Source organism: Ictalurus furcatus, chromosome 10 (genome assembly GCF_023375685.1).
Source record: "Ictalurus furcatus strain D&B chromosome 10, Billie_1.0, whole genome shotgun sequence".
In the NCBI taxonomy this organism is placed as follows: Eukaryota; Metazoa; Chordata; class Actinopteri; order Siluriformes; family Ictaluridae; genus Ictalurus; species Ictalurus furcatus.
This window is the reverse complement of record NC_071264.1, coordinates 20,473,916-20,501,035: the sequence shown is the minus strand read 5'-3', so window position 1 is coordinate 20,501,035 and position 27,120 is coordinate 20,473,916. Positions and strand designations below refer to the sequence as shown.

The following is a 27,120-nucleotide window of genomic DNA, read 5'->3' as shown; positions in this document are numbered from 1 at the left end:
TACGACTCTCTGCGCAAGGTGTTACTACAGAAAAGACAATGTATTAGAATGTGCAAACTAATTTACACCTGTGCCTTGTCTTGCAGAACTAGCAGAACTTCTGACCAATAGTGCTGTGCTATAAAGGAACATACTTAGTAAAAGTATTTGTCATAACATTTACCTAAGCTCTTCTTCAATCAATCTATAAATCTATAACAATCTTAAAAAAGCATTTTTTAGAACGTTCTTCCATTCAATCTCAAAATAAAATTGAGATTTAAAGGCCATTTAAAGGCCCTCAGACATGAATGAGAAAAAAAAAAGAACTATGGAGAAATATGCCATGAATGCCATTATTGGAGTTAGCGCAGATGCTCAGCTAAGTGGTGATCTGTGTCCAGGTCTATTATCTCTGCTTCATTTGGCCCTATGGCTTGAGCTGGATGCTAATGAGACCTCCACTGCTAGTGTGCGCGTGTGTGTATGTGTGTGTGTACACGTGTGTCCTCTCGATGCCGTATAGTGCAGTTTCAGGAGGAAAAGTGCTGTCCATTACCATAACTGACTCTGGACAGCGAGATGAGTGGACATACTAAATGGTACTTGAAAAGCAGGGTGGCTAAACAGAGGACTGTTTCTGTCACAACACACTTTAGACCGCTTATCCCACCAATCCACAGACACACGACCTCTCACATTCAACTGCTTTAACGACCTCTCACATTCAGCTGCTTTTATTTCCAGCAAATTTCTTAAAAAGTGTAAATATCTGTATTAACATAAAAACATTCAACAACTGAGACATAAACTGAACAGGTTTCACAGACGTTGAGGAACAGAAATGGAATAATGAATCCCTGAACAAAGGGGGGTCAATATTAAAAGTAACAGTCAGTATCTGGTGGCCTCCAGTTGCTTTAAGTACTATAGTGCATCTCATCCTCATGGACTGCATCAGATTTGTCAGTTCTTGCTTTGAGATGGAGGCCACCAGATACTGACTGTTACTTTTAATATTGACCCCTACTTTGTTCAGAGACTCATTATTCCATTTCTGTTCGTCAAACATCTGTGAAACCTGTTCAACTTATGTCTCAGTTGTTGAATGTTTTTATGTTAATACAAATATTAACACGTTAAGCAATTTGCTGGAAATAAAAGCAGTTGAATGCTAGGGGACGTTTCTTTTTTTGCTGCGTACACACAGTACTTTGCAAAGTTTTAGACACCCATTTATTTTAGCACAAACTTTGTTAAAGATTTTTTATTTTATGAATTCTACATTATCAAGTCAGTACATTCCCAAACATTAGTTTTCTAATAAGTTGCACAAAATTTAATGTTAGAGAAAAATGTTTGTATGTCAGTAAAGAAAGCAGTATATTAAGCGGTAAGAGACACTTTTCAGACAAAAAAAACATAATGAAGGCTGCTGGGTTTTGCTGCAAAAATAAGAAGCAAGTGCGACAGTCAAAGTCTCCAGAAGAACCGCGACTGGAGGAGTGCGTTTTTACTTGGGATGGTTATGATTTCAAGCTAGAAAATCTCCAAAATACAATATGCATACTATAGTGCAGAGTATGCTATATGTGCAGAGTATCCCTATAATCTAAACAGCAATTTGGCAACATTTCAGCCCAGCAGTGCACGCTCTGGGATCAGACTCTGTGAATGAGTGAAAATCTCATTATGCTCAAATACAGTGGTAATGCATAGTTGTAATAACCTGATTGTCATTACAGAATATAACTTCAATATTATATTTACTAAACTATACAAGAAATACAGATAGTCCCATTCCAAAATCGAGTGGAAAACCTTCCCAAAACAGTGGAGGCTGTTATAGCAGCAAAGGGAGGTCAAGTCCATATTAATTTCCATATTATTTTCCGTTTTTAGACCACGATTTATTTATTTATTTCTAGCTTAAAGGAAAGTGCTTGTGTTAAAAGGCAGTGGTCTAGACACTACTGAAAAACACTGTCTCAGTCTATTATCAAGTACAAAAACACTACAGCAAACACTCATGCACTGACACAACTCTACTGTACCTGTGCTCCTTTCATGATCTTTTTGGCCTTGGCATTCAGGTAGAAATCCCCCCACAGGGTCTTCTGTAAAACCTCGAAGCGAATCCCCATCTTCTGGCTGTAGATCTGTGCAAACTGATGGATGCTAGAATAACAAGATGTGCATTTACAAAGTCATATCAATCACACGCTCATTTCATATTTAATAAAAAAAGAAAAATAAAATAAACAGAACCCATACCACTGTGACCTGTACAAGCAAAAATAAATGGCAGTGTACATATTAAATTCCCTACTCAATAAACACATTCAATAGCCACATGTCTTCTGCGACAGATCAGTGTTAGCCCGCTGAACTGTGAGCTCGGTCTGCTGGGTAAAGTGCCACTGAGTGCCTTTCATCTGCAAGCGACATACAGAATAGCTTTTGCACTTGGAAAGTGGAGTGAAGTTGGTTTTTATGTGTCTAAAATCTGAAACATGTCAAAGAACTTGACATCTATAATTCTACATTAGTTTCAGCCCTAATGGTCTTTACCAGCAAATATACTTTCATTGGTAGATCGGTACAGTAAATACGAATATGAGTAAGAATGTGAATATGTACAGTATGCATGCTATTAGTTAGTTAGTTACATTTATATAGCAGCTTTCTAATCACTCAAAGCACTTTACATAGTGGGGGGGGGGGGTCCTCAACCACCACATCTCTCACCATCTTCAAAAAACAGCTAAAGGCCCACCTCTTCCGTGAACACCTAACCAACCCATAAAAAAGAAAAATACAAAAAAATAAATACAAAAAATAAATACATAAAAATAAAAAATCCTACTCTGGCACTTACACCTCTACTTTGTGAACTTTGCTTCTTCTGGAACTCAATTAATGGATCTTGTATGGTAGCACTACTTGTATTGTTCTCTGCTTGATATCGCTTTGCTTGTATTTTCTCATTTGTAAGTCGCTTTGGATAAAAGCATCTGCTAAATGAATAAATGTAAATGTAAAGCATCCACATGGATGATGCAACGGCAGCCACAGTGTGCCAGAACACCAACCACACACCAGCTATTAGTGGAGAGGAGAGAGTGATTTAGCCAAATAAGAGATGGGAATTATTAGGGGGGCATGATAGAGAAGGGCCAATGGGGGAATTTCGCCAGGACACCGGGTTTATACCCCTACTCTTTTATGATAAGTGTCCTGGAATTTTTAATGACCACAAAGAGTCAGGACCTCGGTTTAACGTCTCATCCAAAACAGTACAGTGTCCCTGTCACTATACTGGGGCAATAGGACCCACAAAGACCACAGGGTGAGCACCCCCTGCTATCCTCACTAATACCACTTCCAGCAACAACCTTAGTTTTCCCCCAGGAGGTCTCCCAGCAAGGTACTGACCAGGCCTTAGCTTCAGTGGGAAACCTGGCGAGAACTGCAGGGAGATATGGCTCTGGCATCCTATAGAGCCAGAGGTTTGTGGACACCTGACTATAACACGTATATCTGCTTTTTGCCCATCACATTCCACATGTAGTTCATCTTTGCTGTTATAATAATCTCCACTCTCCTGCGAAGGCTTTCCATTCGATTTTGGAGAGTGGCTGTGGGGATTTGTGTTCATTCAGCCACAAGAGCATTAGTGAGATCAGCCACCGATGTCGGGTGAGGAGGTCTGGGGTGCAGTCAGTGTTCCAGTTCATCCCAAAGGTGTTCAGTGGGGTTGCGGTCAGGGCTCTGTGCATGCCACTCGAGTTCTTTCACTCCAGCCTTGGCAAACCCTGTCTTCACAGAGCACGCTTTGTGTACAGGGACATTATCATGCTGGAACATGTATGGGCCTCTTAGTTCTAGTGAAGGGAAAACAGCATACAAAGACATTCTAGAGAAATGTGTGCTTGCAACTTTGTGTCAACAGTTTGGGGAAGAACCACATACAGTGCCTCCACTAATATTGGCACCCTTGGTAAATATGAGCAAAGAAGGCTGTGAAAGACTGTCTTTATTGTTTGGATATCAAACAACTGCAAACACAACACAGGTTTATCATATTTTATATTTATATATATATATATATATATATACACACACACACACACACACACACACACATATATTTGGATATTTCTCAACTTTGAAAGTTGAGAAAAGTTTAACTTTATGATGGAGCTTGGTGCAGCGACTACCAACGGGAGTGAAGACAGTAGAGCGCATGTAGCCATCCGTGCTCACTAGCAGAAGCAGCACCATTGCGGCATTAGCCGATTAGCTTAGCTTAAGAACTTAGCCTGTTGAACACAAAAAGTATATATAATAATAAAAAGAAATAATACTGACAAACTCACTTTTTATTGCAATTGAGCAAAATCCCAGTGTAGCTCCTATCTTGGGTGACGTGTCCGGCTTGTCACAGCTTCGGAGCACGGGACCAAGCAGCCCCAAGCTGGACACTTCACCCAGGAAACACACGGCCGAAGAGCTGCGGTCCAGCTCCCGGTCACCATCAAACATATAGTGAATGACACTCTGATGAATGACACACTCATTTGCTGAGACAGGAGCTACACCGGGATTTTGCTCAATTTCAGCAAAAAAAGAATGTGTTTCATTATTATTATTTTGCTTTAAATGCACTAAGGCCATAGGCTAAGCTAATTGCCGCTTGCGATTTTGCTGCAGACAGTTGGCCGCAATGGCAAAGAGCACACACTGCTTCTCCTTCATCTCGTAGGATATGATGCAGATCTACACTGGTGAATTTTACATAAGATCACTCTCTCTCCAGAATGTTTCATTTTAGTAGCAAGAAAACTGGTTTGCTGTCAAAAGTGGAATGCTAGTTGTGCCACCCATGTTACTATGGCAACCAGTAGTAGGAACGCCTACTGGCGACTTGCAGCGATAAAATCGCTGTGTGTGTGTGTGAGAATGTACCATAACAAAAACAACAAGAACACCGCACTCACTGTACTCAGACATTTGAACACAAGTTTTTATTTATTTTATTATATATACATTTTTTACTACAATTAACATATGAGCGTGAGAGTGTGCCCTGCGATGGATTGGCACCCTGTCCAGGGTGTACCCCGCCTTGTGCCCGATGCTCCCTGGGATAGGCTCCAGGTTTCCCCGTGACCCTGAAGGATAAGCAGTATAGAAGATGGATGGAAGGATGGACGGAACATATGAGCGAAGTTGATACACAATTCCAAAAATCAGAGCTTTTTATTTAGAACAAAAGCAATCAAGGGGGTGCTCAGCATGACGAAACCTCTTTCCGACTGCTGGAAAAGCATTTCATGTGTGTTATTTTTGTTAAAGTAACAGTTATCCAAAACCAAAACCACTATTTGATTTCAGCTGTTTGAGAAATCCTGCACATCCATCCTGCCTTCAGTCAATAAGAGCACACTTTGCAGATATTTAAACCTCTAGGTGAGGAATGATGGGAGACTTGTTTGATAAATATTTTAGCTTTGAGGTCTGAAATAAAAGCAGTTCGTGGCAGACTGAGACTTGCCTGTACTGTCTATATACTGTATAGAGCTGCACAACATACTGTTTACTAATCATTAGCCCAGCATTGGCTTTGCAATAGTGATACTTTAGAAGCTTGTAATATAGTCCATCATCCATAATTGTATTTGTTGCATTCTGTGAACATATCGGTGTAGGTGAATCCAAATATATGATCAATTTTGGTTCATCAGGTAAGGAATAAAATATAACAGGGCATGATATTATAGGAAAACTGACCAGTGTGATGCATTACCATCCCAAGGTTCGTTATTTTCCTATAACACCACATCTCAGAGTTTTATGCCTCTTATACCACAACAATTTGCCAAAACTAACAATTAAACTTTTTGTTTTTGTTGTTGTTGATTATGATGAACATCATATCATATTTTTTATCCATTTACAGTTGTGTTTAATGTTGTGGAAGTTCAGAGAAGTTAATTCTAGTTATCACTTACATTATAGTCGCTATAAAACTTCATTCCCTCACCAGCTTCCCTTTTTCTCGACTGAAGTTAATAAGACCCTCTGTCAAATGTCTTAAATCTCAACATTACAGATTTGCCTATAGCTTTTACAAAGCACTGACACTGGAGACTCCTTCTAAAAATGTTAAACAAACATCTCCTCACAGAAAGCCTCACCATATCAATGATTACACACTTTAATTATCTGTATATACAGAGTGTCTGCCATACAAGTCTCTGTGTCGGTTGATACTATGGATATGAAAACGTATTAGAACAAGCGCATTAATATGCAGCTGTGATTTGCCTTGCAGCTCGCACTACTGAACCTGTCACGCTGTTACTGAAAATTAATTAACACCTTCTGGCCAATAAGATTTGAGAATTTTTGTATAAGCTGTTTTCTGAAGCAATATCATTGCAATATGCTGCTTTTGTCCATATTGTGTCACTGTACTCCATTCACATAATGTTAGAAGATTGATTTGAAAAATAGTGTAGACATGATTTAATTGGCCTACCTAAAGCTTATGAAACCTTTAATAGCCTGTTCTTCCTACTCTTTTGTAAAAGCTGACCTGTTACAGCCATTCAATAGAGCAATTTGTTCACTACTTAAAACTTTGCTAAGCTTAATGTGTAATTTATTACCACATACACATGGATGCACTGAGACATGAGAGTGGCTCTTTTTAAATATATTCATGGGCCTTTATTGCTCAAGAGTGTTAGTTTTAAAACTCCAATCCATCCACTATTGCACTTCAGTCCTGAGTGCTTTCACAGAGTCTCTCTAAAACCATGAAACCTGATGCTGAACAAGAGAAAAACCTTTTTTTTTTCCAAAAAAAAAAAAAAAACACGACAGGAGCCCCCGGATTGTAAACATTATTATTACGCTTTTAGTGCTAGCCAGCAATATCGAGCTATTTGTAATTATACACATTAGAGAGGTAAAATTACTGTGTTAGAACAAAACATGATGGCGAGAGAATGGTGGGTGCTGCGAAGGACAAAAACTTTGACGAGAGCATTATCTAGTGGACATTTACTGAACTGCAGCAAGGATGCAAACTGCAGACAAGCCAGGTTTATCAAGGTCTCTGTTCTCCAATAGCCTTTAAAGAATATTCTGAATCAATGCCAATGAGACAAGAGCCTCGGTCAGTCGCAGGTATGACAGTAAACAGTGATTTGTCCATCAACCAGAGGAAAACCCTGCTTCATATAGACTTTTGCTGCTATGTACAAATTTAAATTTCACATGTATTTATTTACAGTTCCCTCCACTAATATTGGCACCTTTGGTAAATATGAGCAAAGAAGGCTGTGAAAAACTTTCTTTATTGTTTAACCTTTTGATCTTTTGTTAAAAAAAAATTCACAAAAATACTCTGCTCTCATGGATAGTCCGAATGCAAACCTGATCAGTCTGATGTAGTGCTATAGGGAGCACATTAAGTGCTGATGTGTTTCATGTTTGTTTGTTAGCTAGCAATAATACCACATTAGGTTATTTGTCCGAGCTGAAATTTTGGTGTCTGGGCCACAGCTGAAAATTATGTTGAATAACAATAATAATGATAATAATAATAATAATAATAATAATAATGCAGTAAGTATTTAAAGCACCCATACTCAGTGAGCCGCACATTCACAAATTTACTACAACTGTTGCATAAGCAATCACAGGAAAGCAGAGCCATAACTATAGGCAAAGGGATTCAATAATGGTAAATGGTCTGCACTTACAGTGCATCCGGAAAGTATTCACAGCGCTTCACTTTTTCCACATTTTGTTATGTTACAGCCTTATTCCAAAATGGATTAAATTCATTATTTTCCTCAAAATTCTACAAACAATACCCCATAATGACAACATGAATGAAGTTTGTTTGAAATCTTTGCAAATTTATTAAAAATAAAAAACAAAAAAGCACATGTACATAAGTATTCACAGCCTTTGTCATGACACTCAAAATTGTTCTCAAAATGCTCAGGTGCATCCTGTGTCCACTGATCATCCTTGAGATGTTTCTACAACTTGATTGGAGTCCACCTGTGGTAAATTCAGTTGACTGGACATGATCTGGAAAGGCACACACCTGTCTATATAAGGTCCCACAGTTAACAATGCATGTCAGAGCACAAACCAAGCCATGAAGTCCAAGCAATTGTCTGTAGACCTCCGAGACAGGATTGTATCGAGGCACAGATCTGGGGAAGGGTACAGAAACATTTTTGCACCATTGAAGATCCCAATGAGCACAGTGGCCTCCATCATTCGTAAATGGAAGAAGTTTGGAACCAGCAGGACTCTTCCTAGAGCTGGCCGCCAAGCCAAACTGAGCGATCGGGGGAGAAGGGCCTTGGACAGGGAGGTGACCAAAAACCTGATGGTCATTCTGACAGAGCTCCAGTCTCTGTGGAGAGAGGAGAACCTTCCAGAAGAACAACCATCTCTGCAGCACTCCACCAATCAGGCCTGTATGGTTGAGTGGCCAGACGGAAGCCACAGTCCGCTTGGACTTTGCCAAAGGGCACCTGAAGGACTCTCAGACCATGAGAAACAAAGTTCTCTGGTCTGATGAAACAAAGATTGAACTCTTTGGCCTGAATGGCAAGCGTCATGTCTGGAGGAAACCAGGCACCACTCATCACCTGGCCAATACCATCCCTACAGTGAAGCATGGTGGTGGCAGCATCGTGCTGTGGGGATGTTTTTCAGTGGCAGGAACTGGGAGACTAGTCAGGATCAAGGGAAAGATGAATGCAGCAATGTACAGAGACATCCTTGATGAAAACCTGCTCCAGAGCGCTCGGGACCTTGGACTGGGGCGAAGGTTCATCTTCCAACAGGACAACGACCCTAAGCACACAGCCAAGATAACGAAGGAGTGGCTACAGGACAACTCTGTGAATGTCCTTGAGTGGCCCAGCCAGAACCCAGACTTGAACCCGATTGAACATCCCTGGAGAGATCTGAAAATGGCTGTGCACCGACGCTCCCCATCCAACCTGATGGAGCTTGAGAGGTCCTGCAAAGATGAATGGGAGAAACTGCCCAAAAATATGTGTGCCAAGCTTGTAGCATCATACTCAAAAAGACTTGAGGCTGTAATTGGTGCCAAAGTTGCTTCAACAAAGTATTGAGCAAAGGCTGTGAATATTAATGTACATGTGCTTTTTTTGTTTTTTATTTTTAATAAATTTGCAAAGATTTCAACAAACTTCTTTCACGTTGTCATTATGGGGTATTGTTTGTAGAATTTTGAGGAAAATAATGAATTTAATCCATTTTGGAATAAGACTGTAACATAACAAAATGTGGGAAAAATGAAGCACTGTGAATACTTTCCGGATGCACTGTAAATAGCACCTTTCAACCTTAGCGCTTTACAGTGCATCTCATTCACCCATTCACACACACACTCACACACCAATGGCAGCAGAGCTACCATGCCATCGGAAGCAACTTGGGGTTCTCCAACTTGGGGCAGTCTTGCCCAAGGACACTTTGGCAAGTGGAGGCATGTGGGAAGTGAATCGAACCGCCAACCCTACGATTAGTGGACAACTACCAGCTCAACCACCTGAGCCACAGCCGACCCAAGAATGATTTGTAGTTTCACACATTTGCCAGTCCGTTATGGGAGAAAGCTTTTGAATATCAGAATTCCTTTAATTGATCAGATAGCCTTCAGGTCTCAAAATGATGTGAGACAAATTTGGTGAAGATTGGACAAAATTTGGATTAGGAGTAGCAAAAACGGCTCTTTTTTTTTTACCATTAAGTAGTGCCATCACGAAATGTGTTGCATAGCCTCAGGGCATGGTCCTGAACTTGTCGACCAAGATTTGTGTTAGCGTGCAAAGTTGTTGCTGTGCCTCATGTTCTGTTTCACAATTTTTCCACCAGATGGGTCTAAGGGCTAAAGAAAGGAGGAGGAGGAGGCAGAGGAGGAGGAGGAGAAGAAGACGAAGACGAAGAAGAAGAAGGTGATGTTTCTTTTAAAATGCACTATCAATGTGCTTGGCTTTTGTGGAGAGAAAATCCCAAACTGTGCCCCTGATAGTACAAGATGTACATGTATGATGGCTGACTCCTAGGACGATACCCTCACGTGTTTGCACATACATGGAAGTAAAAGGCCTAATGATAACAGTTAAAGCCAGTCTGTGTGTGCTGTACCTGAAGCCCCAGGAGTCGATTGCGCTGGCAAACACCACGTTGCCCTGGTCAGGGCTGAAATATAGATGTGAGTCGTCCGTTTCCTCCAGGCCTGAGCTCCAGTCATAAACCTGCTCTCCTCTATCGGCCTCAGGACACTCTTCCTGAACCTGTGCCTCCTTCACTGCCCGCTCCTCCAGCACAGTACTTGTGAACAGAGTCCCTGTCACAGCGTTCACCTGCACAACACACACTTCACTCAATCACAACACTATTTCCCAGACTATAAAAAGCACCAGTCTATTTAACAAACAAAAAAATTCAACAGTGTGCATCACTACTGCAACACACCAATTAAAGTGAACTACAATGCAATGAGGAATTACATCCTGTACATTTCTGTTGCAAATTCAGTGTAAATTCATTCTTAAAAAGCAATCCCTGTTGATTGTTTTTCACTGAAGAGATCATGTCACGTTCCCTCCAACCATATTCAAATTTGCTAAACGCATTATGATTTCAGCATTTTTTAAGACGCATGATAGAATGGGGAAGTTTAAATATTTCTTATTTATTTAAATCAGCATACAGAGGCATGCATTCCCACTCGAATGCGCACACACAATTAGGATCTTATTACACCACATGGTACAACACGACTGCAACAGACAGAAATGTAAGCATAATACACCATATCGTATAGCCTTACTTGTTCAAGAATTTTCTGGAGGTGTTTGTAGGACTCTTGAGGACTAAGCTTGAGCTCCACGATTAGCCGGTCGATCTTATTGATAACAAGCACAGGTCGAATGTTCTCCAGCCATGCCTGGCGCAACACCGCTTGCGTCTACAGCAGAAATAAAATTGCTTTAAAATAATAATAATAATAATAATAATAATTAATAATGAAATGAACAGAATTAAGTCTAATCGTTATGCTTAGATAGACTCTGTGGAATGTGAATGCTAACATTTGACCTTAAGAAAACTCACAAAGCAGACTGTCCCATTCACCCACAGACATCTGACTCTATTTCATTAATATGGAAACCGTGGGAGTTGATTCACAGTCAGAGAATATTTGCTTTACCTCATTACATCTGTTCACTGTGAATCAGTGTTGGGCCATGTGATTAAAAAGTATATGACAATGATTCTGGATGAATTCAAACTACAGTTTGCTCAAAGTTTATTTAGCATTTGAGGAAGGAGTCACTAGTGTCAGCGCTTTGTAGCAGTTAGAGGTAAAGATGTTTGTCACGGGAAAGTCTTCAGGACCGAGGAAAAAAAATAAGAAAGAAAAAGAGAAGCTTGTGAGGGAACAACTATTTATAGTAGCTATTATGTAAGTGATAACAGTGAGAACAGTTACATGGACAGCAGTAATGTAATTATTGACCTTATTCTGAATAAGACAATATTGTGATTAAGGTGTTTACATGAGTTGATTTTAGAATATTCCTTTCATGTTCAGGTTTTACATGTTATAGAACATAGATGGATTAATGGCACACGTCATTACGTCCCCACGCCACGCCGTCCAACGTCCCTCCAGAATTTCACGTCAACATACAGTTGGTCTTCATTATGGTACCATATACAGTTTTGGGGGTTTCATTTTTAATTTTACGAAAGCTTCAAGTGCAGTTAATTATTTGTCATGCTACACGTGCTAATAGACGACTGCTTGAAGCTGTGGGCTACGTCCAAATCCACGTACTTACCTGGTATATAGTAGCTGAAATGCGTGTATTTAACCTACTATATAGTAGGTAAGTATGCGGTTTCGGATGCAGCCGTGCTCTCTTGTTTGCCATCAAACGGTTGAGCACTGCCGTGTGTGTACGTGTCCTGTCGCAAAAGGCGGTGAAAACTCCCACACGATGTTAATAGTGTGATTAAGGTGTGTACGTGTCTATAATGCACTGTGATAATGCGACTAAAATAGGAATACTCCACGTCTTAATTCCATTTGTGTTTATTTCGAGTATGACTTTATTCGGATTAAGGTAATAAAAAAATTGCTGTTTACATGTCAGTGTCTTAACCCTCTTACCCCCAAGTTCCCACAGTATTATGTCCCATAACCCTTTATTCCCCAGAGAAACAGCACGCCAACCCTGAGTTCCTGGGCCAAAATCACCATTTTAATTTTAACATTTTTAGGCCTTGAAACAACTTATAATAATGTATTTGTGTAATATTACTTTGAAAATGAAGCAGTTCAGTGTTTTTACTAAACTTAGAGCACAATTCTTAACTAGAGAAATGACGAAAAATGCTCGCTAAAATCCTTCTACTCATTTAGAAGTACCATACGAGCATCAGCGTGGTCAATGCCTTTGAATAAATTCAAGTAAGTAATAAATAAATAAATGCATTTTAGCACCAAAAGTCAAGTTTCTGGTGATAATCAGACCAGCAGGTAGTGTTTTCACGAATGCACAGAAATGGTCCCGTTATGACTCCAGACCCCTGCAGTGTCAGTCGCACTGGTTGATGCTGAAGATGAAGACGGAACAGGGTTTGAATCAGGAGAGTTTGCGTCTCTATCAGTTTCGGTTTCAACATCGCCTGAACTTTCACTGCTGTCACTATCTAGAATCCTCGCTCTCGCCTGTGTAACTGTGTATGTTTTCTCTTTTTTTTTCACTGTTTTAGATGTACCTGTGTTCACTGTAGGTGTAACTTTAGCTGGAACACGATTAGCTTTTCGCTTTGGCATTTTTAGTTCACTTCTACTATTACACCAATATTCACGCTTGGATCAGCTTCATCGTAATGCCGGCGTAATAACGTAATCACGTCGTGACGTCATGACGTCATCAACCTTCCGGGTCAAAAAATAATAATTAAATAAGTAAGGAATCATAGCAGAGTAATGCCGGTACACCGGCCTCACGGGGATAACGTTTACACTGTAAATCCTCTATATCGGCCTTACGGGGATTTGGCATAGACGACCAAGCCGGTATATGGTCCTTACGGGAATAGATCAAAGACGGGCAAGCCGGTTTTTCGGCCATACGGGGTAAGAGGGTTAATCACAGTATTGTCTTAATCGGGTTAATATCGGAGTATTTTTGTCCATGTAAACGTACTGAGTAACTTGTTTTTCATATTCTTTAATTTATTTATTTATTTATTTTTTATTTTTTATTTTTTTAAGTGTTGGCTATGGTATAACAGAAATAAAACAATTCTGGAAGTACTGTAATAGGAAAGTAATCAACATTTATTTTCCTAAAACAGCATGCCGAAATCACGTACCGTGTCAGTACCTACTGCATTCAATTCAGTACCTACTGCTCGGCCGTTCGTACAGTGCGTACTGATATGTATAAGTGTGTAGTATGAATACAATCCGGACATGCTATATCCGCCATGTTGGCACTGTCATGTGACCTACAACTTAAAAAGAGCTGATGCGTGGCCTTCCGCCATTTTTGATTCTGACAGCTCTTCCGCGCCAGTCCTGTTGCATTATGGGATAGCACAGTGCCCACTGGTTCCCGACTGCAGAATCTCAGTGGAAGCAGTCCAGGTCATCCTGGTATTTCTCACCAACTGTTGTATGAATACTGAGAATTCGGACATACTGCTCCTTTAGTGTACTGCTTTTCGCCTACTGTATAGTAGGGTAGTAAGGATATTCAGACGCAGCCTATGTTTTATTTTTTTTACCTAAAACCAATGAAAATAATTCATCCAGGTAAAGGGGAAAACCTGAAACATTTGGTACAAAATTAGATTCTGCTATATGTCATCAATCGTACTTGAAGTGTAATGCTGATGCTTACTGTCAATAACCAAGCTAGTAAAAAAATTATTCTTCAGTTGCCAGTTACAAATTTACTATACCTTGTAGCTGTATAACATAGAGGCAGTGAAAAATATGGAAAAATGCCAAGTATTTAAGACTTCATTTCCAATAACCCACCAAAGATGACTTCATACCTGAGGACACACTCCTTCTACTGCGTCCACGATGACAATGGCTCCATCACACAGTCTTACAGCCGTAGACACCTCAGAGGAGAAGTCCACATGTCCGGGAGAGTCAATCAGATTAATGAGGTATTCGCGTTCTCCTGGGAAACATGGTGCGTACAACGATGAGACGACAACAATAAACAACACATTCATACTGATCCACACTGTGTAGTGCGGGTTCAAGGCTGTGAACCCAAAACATGCACAAATGTACCTGCCGTATAGTGTAATGAAATGGCACTGGACTTCATAGTGATCCCTCGGATCTGTTCGTCCTCCCGGCTGTCCAGGTACCTGAGCTACAAATACAATGAAATGGTATTATGACACGAAAGGAAACAAAAGAAAATGAGCAAAGAAGGTGGCATTTGTTGAACAGAATATACGCACCTTCCCTGCCAAGCGAGTGGAAATGATGCCATTGCTTGCAACCAAGCAATCTGCCAGTGTCGTTTTCCCTGTAAACAGTTCATATGTGGGAATGATGAGCTGATGAAGGTGACTACATGATGAAACAAGGCTTAAAAGTAACCAGGTTTAACATGCAAGATTAATTAAACATAAACGAACTGATGATACTCATTCAGTTTCAATAGAATCAGCTGTAAACTGGTGTGTAACGATCTTCCCTAACATTAAAACCACTGACAGGTGAAGTGAATAACATTGATTATCTCATTACAATGGCACCTTTAAAGGGGTGGCATATATTAGGTAGCAAGTGAACAGTCAGTTCTCAATGTTGACGTGTTGGAAGCAGGAAAAATGGGTTTCTGCTCGCCTTTGAGATGGGCCAAATTATGATGGCTAGACGACAGGGTCAGAGCATCTCCAAAACAGCAGGTCTTGTGCGGTGTTCCTGGTATGCAGTAGTTAATACCTACCAAAAGCGCTACTGTAGTACAAATTGCTAAAAAAGTTAATTCTGGCTATGATAGAAAGGTGTCAGAACACACAGTGCATCACAGTTTGCTGCTTATGGGGCTGAGTAACCACAAACTGGTCAGACTGCCCATGCTGACCCCTGTCCACTGCCGAAAGCACCTACGCCTGGACCATGGAGCAGTGGAAGAAGGTGGACTGGTCTGATGAATCGCATTTTCTCTTATATGTGGACGGCTGGGTGGGTGTGTATGTCGCTTATATGGAGCAGAGATGGCACCAGAATGCACTATATGAAGAAAGCAATCTGGTGGAGGAAGTGTGATGCACTGGGCAATGTTCTGCTGGGAAACCTTGGGTCCTGGCATTCATGCTGATGTTACTTTGACACCTACCACCAACCTAAACATTGTTGCAGACACCTCTTCATGGCAACAGTATTCTCTAATAGCAGTGGCCTCTTTCAGCAGGATAATGCGCCCTGCAACACTGCAGAAAAATTCACTATCAATAAAATTCCGGAATGGTTTGAGGAACATGACAAAGAGTTCAAGGTGTTGACTTGGCCTCCAAATTCCCCAGATCTTAATCTGATTGAGCATCTGTGGGATGTGCTGGACAAACAAGTCCGATCCATGGAGTCCCCACCTCGCATCTTAGCAAAGGATCTGCTGCTAACGACTTGGTGCCACAGCACACCTTCAGAGGTCTTGTAGAGTCATTGCCTTGACGGGTCAGAGCTGTTTTGTTGGCACAAGGGGGACCTACACAATATTAAGTAGGTGGTTTTAATGTTATGGCTGATTGGGGTATGTTTGATGTGGCCACTTGCATGCACGCAGATTGTTGTTTCTGCATGTCATAATATCTCTATCCCTAAAAGTAGTACCACTGATTAGGATAAAGCCAAATGTACACATATTCTAGGAGTCAAAAAATATGAAGAAACATGTGCATAGAAGAGTTGTTTTTTTACTATTTTATAATAATAATGAGGTCATTTATATTATGAAATAATACATATGGAATGATGCATTAGGCAAAAAAAAGTGTTAAAGAAGTCAAAACTATTTTAGATTTTAAAATTCTCAACAGTAGTCCTGCTTAAAGATGTTTAAAACTTTGCTAAAACTTTGCTGGCTGTGTGTGATTTCCTCACACAGTCAAGATTTGCTCAAGTTATTTGATAGCTAAGTGTTGTAGCAAAATGGACATAAGCCTAATTAATTCGGACTGTGATCAGACAGCGGCTGTCAAAATATCATAACGTCATAATATTTTGGGGGTAAACAGATTACTTTACTTCTGAGATACAAGCCAAAAGGAAGCATGTTTCAGTGCAGGAATGTCTGTAGTTTTCAGAAATATAGCATACCATACATAGATATTTTTTTTCAGACCCCTAAAAATGTTGTGTTTTTCTAATATTTTGGTTAAATGACTCGGATAACACAGTTGGACCAGTTCCTCATCCAGCCAGAAGCAAGTTCTTTGTTGTTGTGTAATTTGGTCTATAGTAAGCCATTGATTTGGTCTATATTAAGCGATGAACTATATCCACCTCCATCAATGACAAAACGAGATCACTTTTAAAAGCTGTACAAAAATAATCCTCACAACAAACTGAATTGTAACTTACCATGATCCACGTGGGCCAAAATACAGATATTTCTAATGCTCGATGTTTTCTTCTGTAATGCAATAATTTTTTCTAAACTTGTGTGGCCCATTTTAATGATAATCTAGGGAGAAAAAAAAGAAAAGAAAAAAGATGAATGTTCAGAATGTGACAAAGTAGATTAGTCCAACTCTTCTTAGAGATACATCTTAACCATTACAGTCCCCCCAAAACTACTGGAACGGAAAGGCCAATTCATTTGTTTTTGCTGTAGACTGAAGACATTTGGGTTTGAGATCAAAATATTAATGTAGCGTCTACCAGAAACAATTGAATTGGCCTTGCCGTTCCAATAGTTTCAGATGGGTCTATAACAATGGTTAAGATTCTGGGAAAAGTAACTTTTTTTTGATTACAGGGGCGGGACATGTGTTCTAGAGAGCATTTGATTGGACGCTAACAGGACAAGTACAGAACAAGATTTTCACAGTTTCTCGCAAATAATAAACTATAAAATTAAATCTACAAAACACGTTTTAGTCATTTTTAAAAAACATATACACTGGCTTACATAAAGCTCTAAAACACCCATTTTGATTTCATGGGGACAAAAAAAGAACAACTTAAACACTGAATAATAAGAACAATGGGAAATGTCATAATGTGAGGTAACGTTACCTGTTGCTAATATGACGGTACTATTACTTACTAAATAAGACTCAAGTTTATTTCCTAAATATATGGTTTAGGATTAGGGCGCACGGTGGCTTAGGGGTTAGCACATTCGCCTCACACCGCCAGTGTTGGGGGTTTGATTCAGTGTTGGGGGTTTGATTCCCGCCACTGCCCTGTGTGTGCGCTGCATTTGCATTTTCTCCCTGTGCTGTGGGGGTTTCCTCCGGGTACTCCGGTTTCCCCCCCAAACCAAAGACATGCATCGTAGGCTAATTGGCATGTCCAAAGTGTCCATAGTGTTTGAATGTGTATGTGATTGTGCCCTACAATGGATTGAGACCCTGTCCAGGGTGTACCCCGACTTGTGCCCGAGGCTCCCTGGGATAGGCTCCAGGTTCCCCGTGACCCTGAAGGATAAGCGGTATAAGAAGGTGGATGGATGCTTTAGTATTATTTCTTTTTTAAATGGTATCCCTACTTAAGTCAGTATTGTCCCTTTAGCCCTGACCCCATTAGAGAATGCAGCTTGGTTGTCTTTTACTCAATCCTTTGTTGACTGCGTGAATCAGGGAAAAGACTTCATGCATCTTTCTAGCACTGTGCCAAAAAGTTTTACTTATTTTGAAAGCAAGAAATGTGAAAAAACGAGAAAAACTACTCAAGTACGTCCAATGATTTTACCACATAGCAGCAGCTGGCAACCATGCGTTGCTATAGTAACCAGCATCCCAGAATACAGAAGTTAGCAGGGTAGCTAACAGGAGCCTTGCATGCTTATGTGTTAATCTCCTAAACACTGCATATGTGCAACTTTTCATATTGAAAACCTGTCGTTAGCCGTGTTGCTATTCAGCTAGCTAACCCAGCTAAATGTTATGTCTAAGCTTTCTAAAGCATTTACCTTCCGCTACAGTTAACAAGACACACACGCACGGCTCTGAAAGTAGAACACACACACAAGCACCTCGAATTAACGCTGCAAAGACTAGACTAGACTGGACGAGACGAGACAGTAAAGCAGCAAAAACACATGACAAGCTCTACTCACGTTGTTTTCGCTTTCCCGGAAGTAGCGTAGTGACGTTATTACGTCACCGCGACGTTAAAGCAAATCTCCCAATAGGATCAATAGAATTTGAACGATACTCAATTCGGATTCGTTTAACGAGCAAGTGCGGTATTTGAATTAATCCGTGTTTAACAAAGTTAAGACATTGTGGTTAATTTTCGCGCTATAATTAAAAAAATAATAATAATAATCATTTTAATCAAAAGGCGTAGAAACATCCGGGTATTTTGTCTAGACTGGAGGATTATGGGAGCTGACACTGACATCATACCTGACACTTAGTCGAACATTTTACAGTTGGCTTCATGACTGTAGATCATTCCATTCAAATGCTATTGAGCTTTAACTTATGGTATATTTTGTGTATAGGCCCATTCTGTAGTGAAATTCATATCAAATTTACATATGATTTAATAGTTTATTTTAATAAATATCAAAAATCTAAAAGGTGTGCGTCATACCTGACACCTGGATGAACATTTTACAGTTGGTTATATGACTGTAAGTCATTCCCTTCAAATGCTATTGAAGTTAGAAACGTGTATAACAATGTCGTATGTAACTTTAGAGACAGTCCCTTAATTTCCGCATATCTGCGAATATCGAACGTCCAACGTTAAGCCAACTTTATGCCAGTGGCACTTTGATGATTGGTCGTCAAGACGACTGGCATAAAGTTGGCTTGACGTTGGGCGTTCGATATTTGCAGTGTCAAGAGGCTGTATTTGTTGTCATGGAGACTCGCTGCCATAGAAACGTGTGTGGTGTGTGGTGAGTCGCTAGCGCAGTGTAGAGAGGTTGGCAGTGAATTAGTGCGGCTCCTGAGACGGGAATTAAATAAAGCCGATTTAAAGTCTGTCCTGTTTCAGTGTTGCAAACATGAAGCGGCTGTGTTTGTGTGAGATCTGCATCTGCGGGTAAGAGCTGCTGCTATTTCTGTCCCTACATAAGCTAATAATAATTCCAGTTGAGTGTTCTCAAAGTATGTTGTTACTTTTATCCGATCATTTATTGATTAGTTAGCTTATAAGTTATTTATATTAGGGATTCGTTTTACTCTTTTCATACACCACTGACAGTTAATCCAATCATGAAACAAGGAGCTCAATTAAAGAATTAAAAAAAAAAAAAATTTAAGCATTGTGACACAGTCAATTTTTTGGATTAAGCAGACTGAATAAAGCTAACACCAGTCTGTCTTTTAAGGTTATATAAAGAGTTGTGTTTAACGCAGGTAGTCATATAAATGAGATAACATATTGAGTTTGTAATGTCAGGGTTTGTAAAGTCTGGTTTATGAGACTAGTGTGTATCTGCTCCAAAGGGGCAGTCAGGTTATCTATATATCACTGACATCACTGGGTATCATTTTGCATAAACCTATGAATTCATTGAAAATGGGGATAAAGAGCACGTCGCTGTATGGAACGAAATTTGTGTTGAAAGTATTGAACGTAACGTTTCAAGAAACAAACAATAATATACAACGAGAAAGACTTAAAAACACTCTGAAACTGAAAAGAGAGAACGCAATGGCAAAAAAATCTTAAACATGATATTCAAATAAACAATATTCTTTGTTAATAGTTTTCTAAGCTTTCTTTTCGTACAATCACGGTTAATGAATGAGCTGCCTGAGTTTTTGTTTACGCTATCAAACTTTTCGTTTACGCTCGCCATTCTGGTATAAACCTCTCATGTGGGCGGGGCTTAACTGCAATTTACTCTCATCGGCTAGTGAGATTTGGAGAGATTTAACCAATGCATTGCAATCTATTGCGGCAATGATTATCACTTCTGTATATCCAAAAACAATAGTGAGTAAAAAGCAGGGTTTTTTCTTTCTTGACCTGTCTGTAGACGGCACCGTTGCGCACACCCGCCCACAGCGCTCTACAATAAGGGCAACGGAGGTTGTGTATTGAGTGAGTACACTGAGAAATACCCAGAATACAAGAGTTATCAGCCACCCAAGAGTCTTAAGCCCAAACAGGAAGTAAAGAATAACTGCGAACAGATGGAGGGAACCACCACCTTTAGGTAAACAAACCTTTCTAATTTCTTATAAATGCATATAAATTGATTAACCATATACGATATACACAGCACTAACATAGCACTGTATATGGCACATTGGTCATACCACTGACTTAAACTAGGTCCTTAAAATTGCTTGTAAAATCTTTGTTTACATTACTGCTCCTGCCCTGTTTGGTTTCTACATGCATCAGGTCCGATTTTGTTCCATATGAAGTGAGCCAGCGTCCTGTAAAACAAAGGGCTGAATACCAACCTAATCCAGGTGAGATTGACTTGGCCACTACGTACAGCCAGGAGTTTGTCCCTTTTGAGCTACAGCCTGTTTTACCACGTCTCCCAAAGGAGAGGATACAACATGCTAATGGGAAGCTGGACACAGTACCAACCTATAAAGGTAATACAGGGGTATGCGGAGTACTCATAAATGCCAGTGAAGGTTTATTCTTTTTCTTATTTATGTTGTACACTGGCATAGACATGGAGGATGGAGGGGGAAAACCATGTGTCAAGTAGCATGAAAGAAAATTCACACATCTTGGAAAAATAAACAGATGCACATGTGCATGTTTTGGGTGATAAAATTTGAGTAACATACAGATTTACAGACATAAATTAAATGATGCAGACTGATGATGTAACTGATGGTGAAAATGTTGCTCTATGCATTTATATGGAGCCAAGCATCTTTTAACATTTTGCACAAGGCTCAATTCTGGGCCAGCTTTTATTTACTGTACATATGTTTTTTTATTACACATGCTTAATTTACATATTAGGGATGTAACCTAATATTAGGGATGTCACCCAACAAATACATTGTAACCTAATACATTGTAACCTAATATTAGGGATGTAACCAAATACATTGTTCATATTGAATAAATGATGTCTTTTAAACAGATACAAATATAGATATTAATTTTTTTTGCAAAAAGTTTCACAGGGCAAAAAGATGCAAAATCCCAAGAGCAGGAGGTTTTATGCAGGCATAAGCAAGCAGTCAGATACAAAGCTTGCAGGAATGTTCAACATGAACACGCAGCATTGCACAATACATTTACTGCATCCTTAGTAAATGTCAGAGCTCTGTAATAGACCATGCTGACAGTGTTGACCATTCTACATATGAGGGGTCTTTCTTCCAGTGTTTTCCAGTGTTTTTGAGGGCATAGTGGTAGGGTTCATATGTAATTTAAAAAAAAAAAAGAAGAAGAAGAAGAAGAAAATGCAGACTTCAGATTAAACCCAAACACATTAAACAAAAGCAGATAGTGTCATTGTCTTAAACCCCTATTACATATTTACATGAAAATGGTTAAATATATATATATATATAATGAATGACTGAATAAAGTTAATGGGCTTACTTATTATTCTAGGTTTTTACTTGAGAAAAATGACTTGGGTTATAGAACACTTATAAATACCAGCATTTGCCTCAATTTTTGTGATTACCCCACTTAGAATCAGCAAAACTATTCTTTTTTTTTCTTCTGCAGAAGATTTCCGTCAGTGGGAAATTAGCATGCGAAAGTCCCGTAAACCCAAACTGTCTTACCATCCTCCAGCTGAGAAGTTTGGAAACGCCACAACATTCCAGGATGATTTCATTCCACGAGGTCTTGTTCCACGTGAGAGCTTCAAACCTTCATATGTAGCCAAGCTGTCTGATGCTCCTTTCGATGGAGTGACCAGTAATCAGCTGCATTATATCCCTCACCCAATGGATGTGTGTTTTGTCAAAGCTCCTCATGAGTACAAACCCAGTGACCAGCCTTTCCAAGACCTCACAACACACCGGCATGACTTCCAGGGCCTGCCGGCCAAAATGCCCAAGAGCTGTAAGCCTGAACACATCAAAATGTCCTACGATGCACCCTTCCAGACCAGCACTGAGTTCCGAGATCGCTTCCAGACGTGGGCTGCGTCTCCACAACGGGTGAAGAAAATGTCAGAGTACACAAGTCCTACAGAGGAAATGGATCTGACCACGACAACTGGCACAACCTTCATCAAACACCATATCCAGCCATTCATCTCCGCTAAGCCTCTGGTTAGGCCAACTCATTCCTCTGTTCCTTTTCAAGGCGAAACCACCATGAAGGATCATTTTAAAGCCTGGAAAGCCCAGCGCCAAGAAATGATCTGCAAACCCCCAGCAATCCACAGAAGCAGTGGGAAGATGGAGGACATGAGCACCTTTAAGGCCCACTACATCCAGCACCAACTGCAGCCCAATATCAGCTGCAAGCCAATCAATGCCCCACTGAGGAGCGAAGCACCTTTGGATGAAGAAACCATGTACCGCACTGAGTTCACACCCAAAAAGATCAGCATATGTCCAGCCAGCTTGGAGCCAATTCCGGGGTTTGTCTTTGAGAAGGTTGATGACAGAGGTCACAGGTCTGGTCAATATTATTATCATTATTATTATTATTATTATTATTATTATTATTATTATTGCATTTTATGTTATACCATAACACTGCTGAATTCTCAAATCCAACTGGTCAGAAGGTGTTGATGAATTATTTCATCAAGTAATGCAGACTGTAATGCGAATGGTTTATATTAATGTGCTCGTTCAAATATAAGAATTCATTCACAGGGACTAGTATGGTGGACAAACATATAGTAGTTTACATGTGAAAGCTTTCTGTAAGCAGACGTTTGATATATATTGAAGGTGCCTCCAATGTCAGAGCTATGTAATTGTCTGTAGATTTCCTTACTAAAGTGTTCAGGGTAGACGAATTTGCACATCCTGTGTTCTCAAGTGGGATGTTTTTTTTTATGTCTTATTAACTGTAAGAAAGAGAGAAAGGAAAGGCTGGTGAGTTGATAGCTGCTATAGCATAAGTGATAGCAGGAACGAACTTGTCTTGCAAATGTTCCACAACATTAAATATAACTAGAAATAAAATGGTAATCATTGGCAGGGATATACATGGAATAACACTTTGGGCCGTGCTTTTGTAGAAAAATAATCAACACATCAGGCTGCATCACACCACGCCGACTTGGATTATTTTCCTGTAACAGCATGCCCCAAGTGTTATATTCCTTAGTTGTTATCATTTTATTAGAACCTTATGTGTAGTATAACAATACCACTGATCCCTTGTTTGATTTGATTACATATTTTCTCTGATACATCTATGATTATATTTATTGCATTTACTATCCATCTGTCTATCCAGGTTCTTCCATAAACTGAGCTCCTAGGAGCAGATGTCTGCAGGGTGTGAGGTGCAGGCTCCTAATGCTTTGGCCATGATGTCATAAGAGCAAAGCTAGCTAAATCACAGATACATAAATAAATAAATAAATAAATAAAATATAATATAATATAATATAATCTCTCATAACTTAAGCCTTAATCAGTCTTGTTGTTTTTTAAGTAAATCCAACTGAATCTAAATAAATGCAGTGTATCTTGTATTTAAAAAGGTAAGAATTAAGACATGAAACATCTTTAGACTACTGTAACATTGTTGCCATGATAAATGAAAATAGGTGTAAAGGTTTAAAAGTTTTAAAAGAATTCAAACTGTATAGCAATTAGATTTATGCAAGTAATACACTATACAAAATTACATGCTGTTATATTATATTGCTCCAGATTTCAATTGCAAAATTCTTTACAGTTTATGAAACCTTCACTGGTAAGGGAATTGATGTGGCCTAAGATTAAGATAAAACATATTAACCCCTCACTGCAAATGGAATCAATCCGCCAGGATATGTTTTGTCTCCAAAGTCTCAGCCTCTTTTCTTTTGCACTCGAGCTATGAGGCTAATGTATAGTATGTATCTTTCAAGTAATAGAAGCTAATACAGTGCAAAGAAGGCTGTGAAAAATTGTCTTTATTGTTTAACCTTTTGATATTTTGTTAAAGAAATTCAGAAAAATACTTTGCTCTCATGTATATCAAACAATTGCAAACAAAACACAGATTTATTAAAAAAACAAATCTTTGTTAAATATAGGTTTGCAACAATTATTGGCACACCTATGAAATCACATGAGAAAAAATATTTGAAGTATATTCCCATTGATATTTCCCATGACATTGTTTTTAGTTCACCTGGGTGACTCGGCACAGGAAATTGTTCAACCATGACTTCCTGTTTCACAGGGGTATAAATATGAGGTAACACACAGGCCAAATTCCCTTAGTAATTCATAACAATGGGTAAGACCAAGGAATATAGCTGTGATGTGTGGAAAAAGGTTGATGAGCTTCACAAAATGGGAAGTGGTTATAAGAAAATAGCACAAGCGTTGAAAATGCCCATTTCCACCATCAGGGCAATAATTACGATGTTCCAGTCAACTGGAAATATTATGAATCAACCTGGAATTGGACGTGTGTCTGTATTCTCTCAATGCACTATAAGGAAGATGGTTCAAGTGCCCAAAAAATCTCCAGGGATCACAGCTGGAGAATTACAGAAGTTAGTTGTGTCTTGGGGTCAGAAAGTCTTGAAAACTACAATCCGAAGTCACCTGCATCACCACAAGTTATTTGGAAGGGTTTCAAGAACAAATCGTCTATACTCATCCAAAAACAAACTCAAGCATCTTCAGTTTGCCAGACACTACTGGAACTTCAAATGGGATCGGGTTCTATGGTCAGATGAAACCAAAATAGAGCTTTTTGGCAATAAGCACCATAGGTGGTTTTGGTGCACACAGAGAGGTAGCCATATGGAAAAGTACCTCATGCCCACGGTGATGGCTCTTTAATGTTTTGGGGCTGTTTTTCTGCCAGAGGACCTGGACATTTTGTTAGGATACATGGCATCATGGCCTCTATCAAATATCAACAGATATTAAATGAAAACCTGACTGCCTCTGCCAGAAAGCTGAAAATGGGCTGTGGTTGGATCTTCCAACAGGACAATGATCCAAAACATACATCAAAATCAACACAAAAATGGTTTACTGACCACAAAATCAAAGTCCTGCCATGGCCATCCCAGTCCCCTGACTTGAAACCCATAGAAAACCTGTGGGGTGAACTGAAGAGGAGAGTTCACTAGTGTGCACCTCGAAATGTGAAGGATCTGGAGAGATTCTGTATCTGTATGAGGAATGGTCTCAGATCCCTTGGCATGTATTCTCCAAGCTCATCAGGCATTATAGGAGAAGACTCAGAGCTGTTATCTTGGTAAAGGGAGGTAGCACAAAGTATTGACTAAAAGGGTCCCAGTAATTGTTCCACTCCTATATATAACAAAGATATTTTTGATAAACCTGTGTTTTGTTTGCAATTGTTTGATATCCATGAGAGCAGAGTATTTTTTTGATTTTTTTTTTAACAAAAGATCAAAAGGTTAAACAAAGACAATTTTTAACAGCCTTCTGTGCACAAATTCAAAACCCAATCAAGTCCAGACATTAGCTCACTCTCACTAACCTACTTATTAGCCATGTCATACATCAAAATAATCGGCTCAATGAGGAGAATTGCATTATGGAGGATGACAATACCCTTGATCCAGTGTGCAAAATTGCATTATGGGTTGCATGGTGTCATGTGCACCTCACAACAAAACTGACGGTAACCACAAAACTATTGGTACATACAGTAGACATATACTATACCAAAACACTTGGCTGACTGAGGAGAATAGCTTTATGGGTATTTTAGTGATGTCAAGTGAACGTCACATGCACATTAACCCCCAAAATAAGTGGAATCACAAAACTACCATAACATACTGTAGACATGTGATATGTTAAAACACTCAGCTCCATGAGAAGAATTGCATTATGGGTGTTTTAGTGATGTCATGTGCACATGAATGGACTGCCATAAAGCCTATTATATTAAAACCTGGAGTTAAATATAATCATTACGACTACCAATATAGGTCAAATTAGTTATGCTTCAACAAACATGTACACACGTAGCTCATGTTCAGTTGCATATTAGTGTCGGATTTTGCATGGGCAAGCACCACTCGCACTTTCTTCCCAAAATCTAAAGTCTAGTTGAACTTACTTTTCTGCGTGGTTTTGTTATTTCACTGTACAATTCTAAATGGGGTGTTGTCTTTGGTCGAGATTCCTGGTTTGCCCGAAGTTCGGCGTCTACAGTATCTGTTTTGGACCATGGGTTTGTCTGCAGGTTTGCATAGCTAATAAACAGCTCGCACTTACATCCATCTGTCTCCGCCTTATGACAACAGATCAACTTGCTGTCGTTGGAGGTGTATCATGATTTCGATATGCACATTGTACAATGCTAAACTACTAGCTGTGCGCTTCCTTTACTTGTTAGCTAAGTGCAAAACTAAAGAAATTGTGTACATTTCATTCATGCCTAATCTATTCTTACAACAAATGTTACATCAACATATAGGCTGCACACACAACAAATATAACAATACTTTACAGTATATTCTGATAAATTCCAGCTTATGTTTCTCTCCCACTTGTGAAATTGTATGGAATGTACTAAAAGTCTAAATGTGAAAAAAAAATATTTATGTGCCAAAATTGTACTCAAGCGATGATCAAAATGAAAAATAAACTCTTTCTCAAAAGTGTATTTATTTCCTTTATATTATATAACACAGAGAAGTGTCGAGGAATTCCAGACAGTCCCCAATCAAAACTGTCACCATCCCAAACACGATGAATGTTTTTACACGTCAGTAG

The 27,120-nt window shown here is 39.4% G+C and overlaps 2 protein-coding genes across 12 annotated transcripts in view; one reads left to right on the top strand and one right to left on the bottom strand.

Moving 5' to 3' along the window:
* efl1 (elongation factor like GTPase 1) overlaps positions 1-19,010 on the bottom strand; it is a 154,576-nt gene extending 135,566 nt beyond the window's left edge. The window contains exons 1-11 of one of the 11 annotated variants that reach the window (XM_053635535.1): positions 18,390-18,405; positions 16,688-16,790; positions 15,697-15,812; positions 15,444-15,537; positions 14,948-15,337; positions 14,557-14,624; positions 14,381-14,465; positions 14,131-14,264; positions 10,883-11,020; positions 10,195-10,412; positions 2,034-2,157 (exon numbers count right to left, since the gene is read on the bottom strand). In XM_053635535.1, coding sequence (XP_053491510.1) covers positions 2,034-2,157; positions 10,195-10,412; positions 10,883-11,020; positions 14,131-14,264; positions 14,381-14,417 — 651 coding nt within the window. In that variant the 5' untranslated portion in view covers positions 14,418-14,465; positions 14,557-14,624; positions 14,948-15,337; ... (2 more) ...; positions 16,688-16,790; positions 18,390-18,405. The other 10 variants (XM_053635536.1, XM_053635537.1, XM_053635539.1 and 7 more) reach the window with 10 other exon arrangements.
* A 53-nt stretch (positions 19,011-19,063) lies between these two features.
* On the top strand, positions 19,064-27,008 carry saxo2 (stabilizer of axonemal microtubules 2). The gene is made up of 5 exons (XM_053635541.1): positions 19,064-19,327; positions 20,271-20,450; positions 20,642-20,844; positions 21,950-22,853; positions 23,651-27,008. The coding sequence occupies exons 1-5, from the start codon at positions 19,290-19,292 to the stop codon at positions 23,673-23,675; spliced, it is 1,350 nt and encodes a 449-aa protein (XP_053491516.1). The 5' UTR covers positions 19,064-19,289; the 3' UTR covers positions 23,676-27,008.
* The last annotated feature ends 112 nt before the right edge of the window (positions 27,009-27,120 follow it).

Coding starts and splice junctions, on each gene's coding strand:
- saxo2 (XM_053635541.1), top strand. CDS start 19,290: ATGAAGCGGCTGTGTTTGTGTGAGATCTGCATCTGCGG. Junction 19,328..20,270: donor TGTGAGATCTGCATCTGCGG/GTAAGAGCTGCT, acceptor ACCTGTCTGTAG/ACGGCACCGTTGCGCACACC. Junction 20,845..21,949: donor CACAGTACCAACCTATAAAG/GTAATACAGGGG, acceptor TTTCTTCTGCAG/AAGATTTCCGTCAGTGGGAA.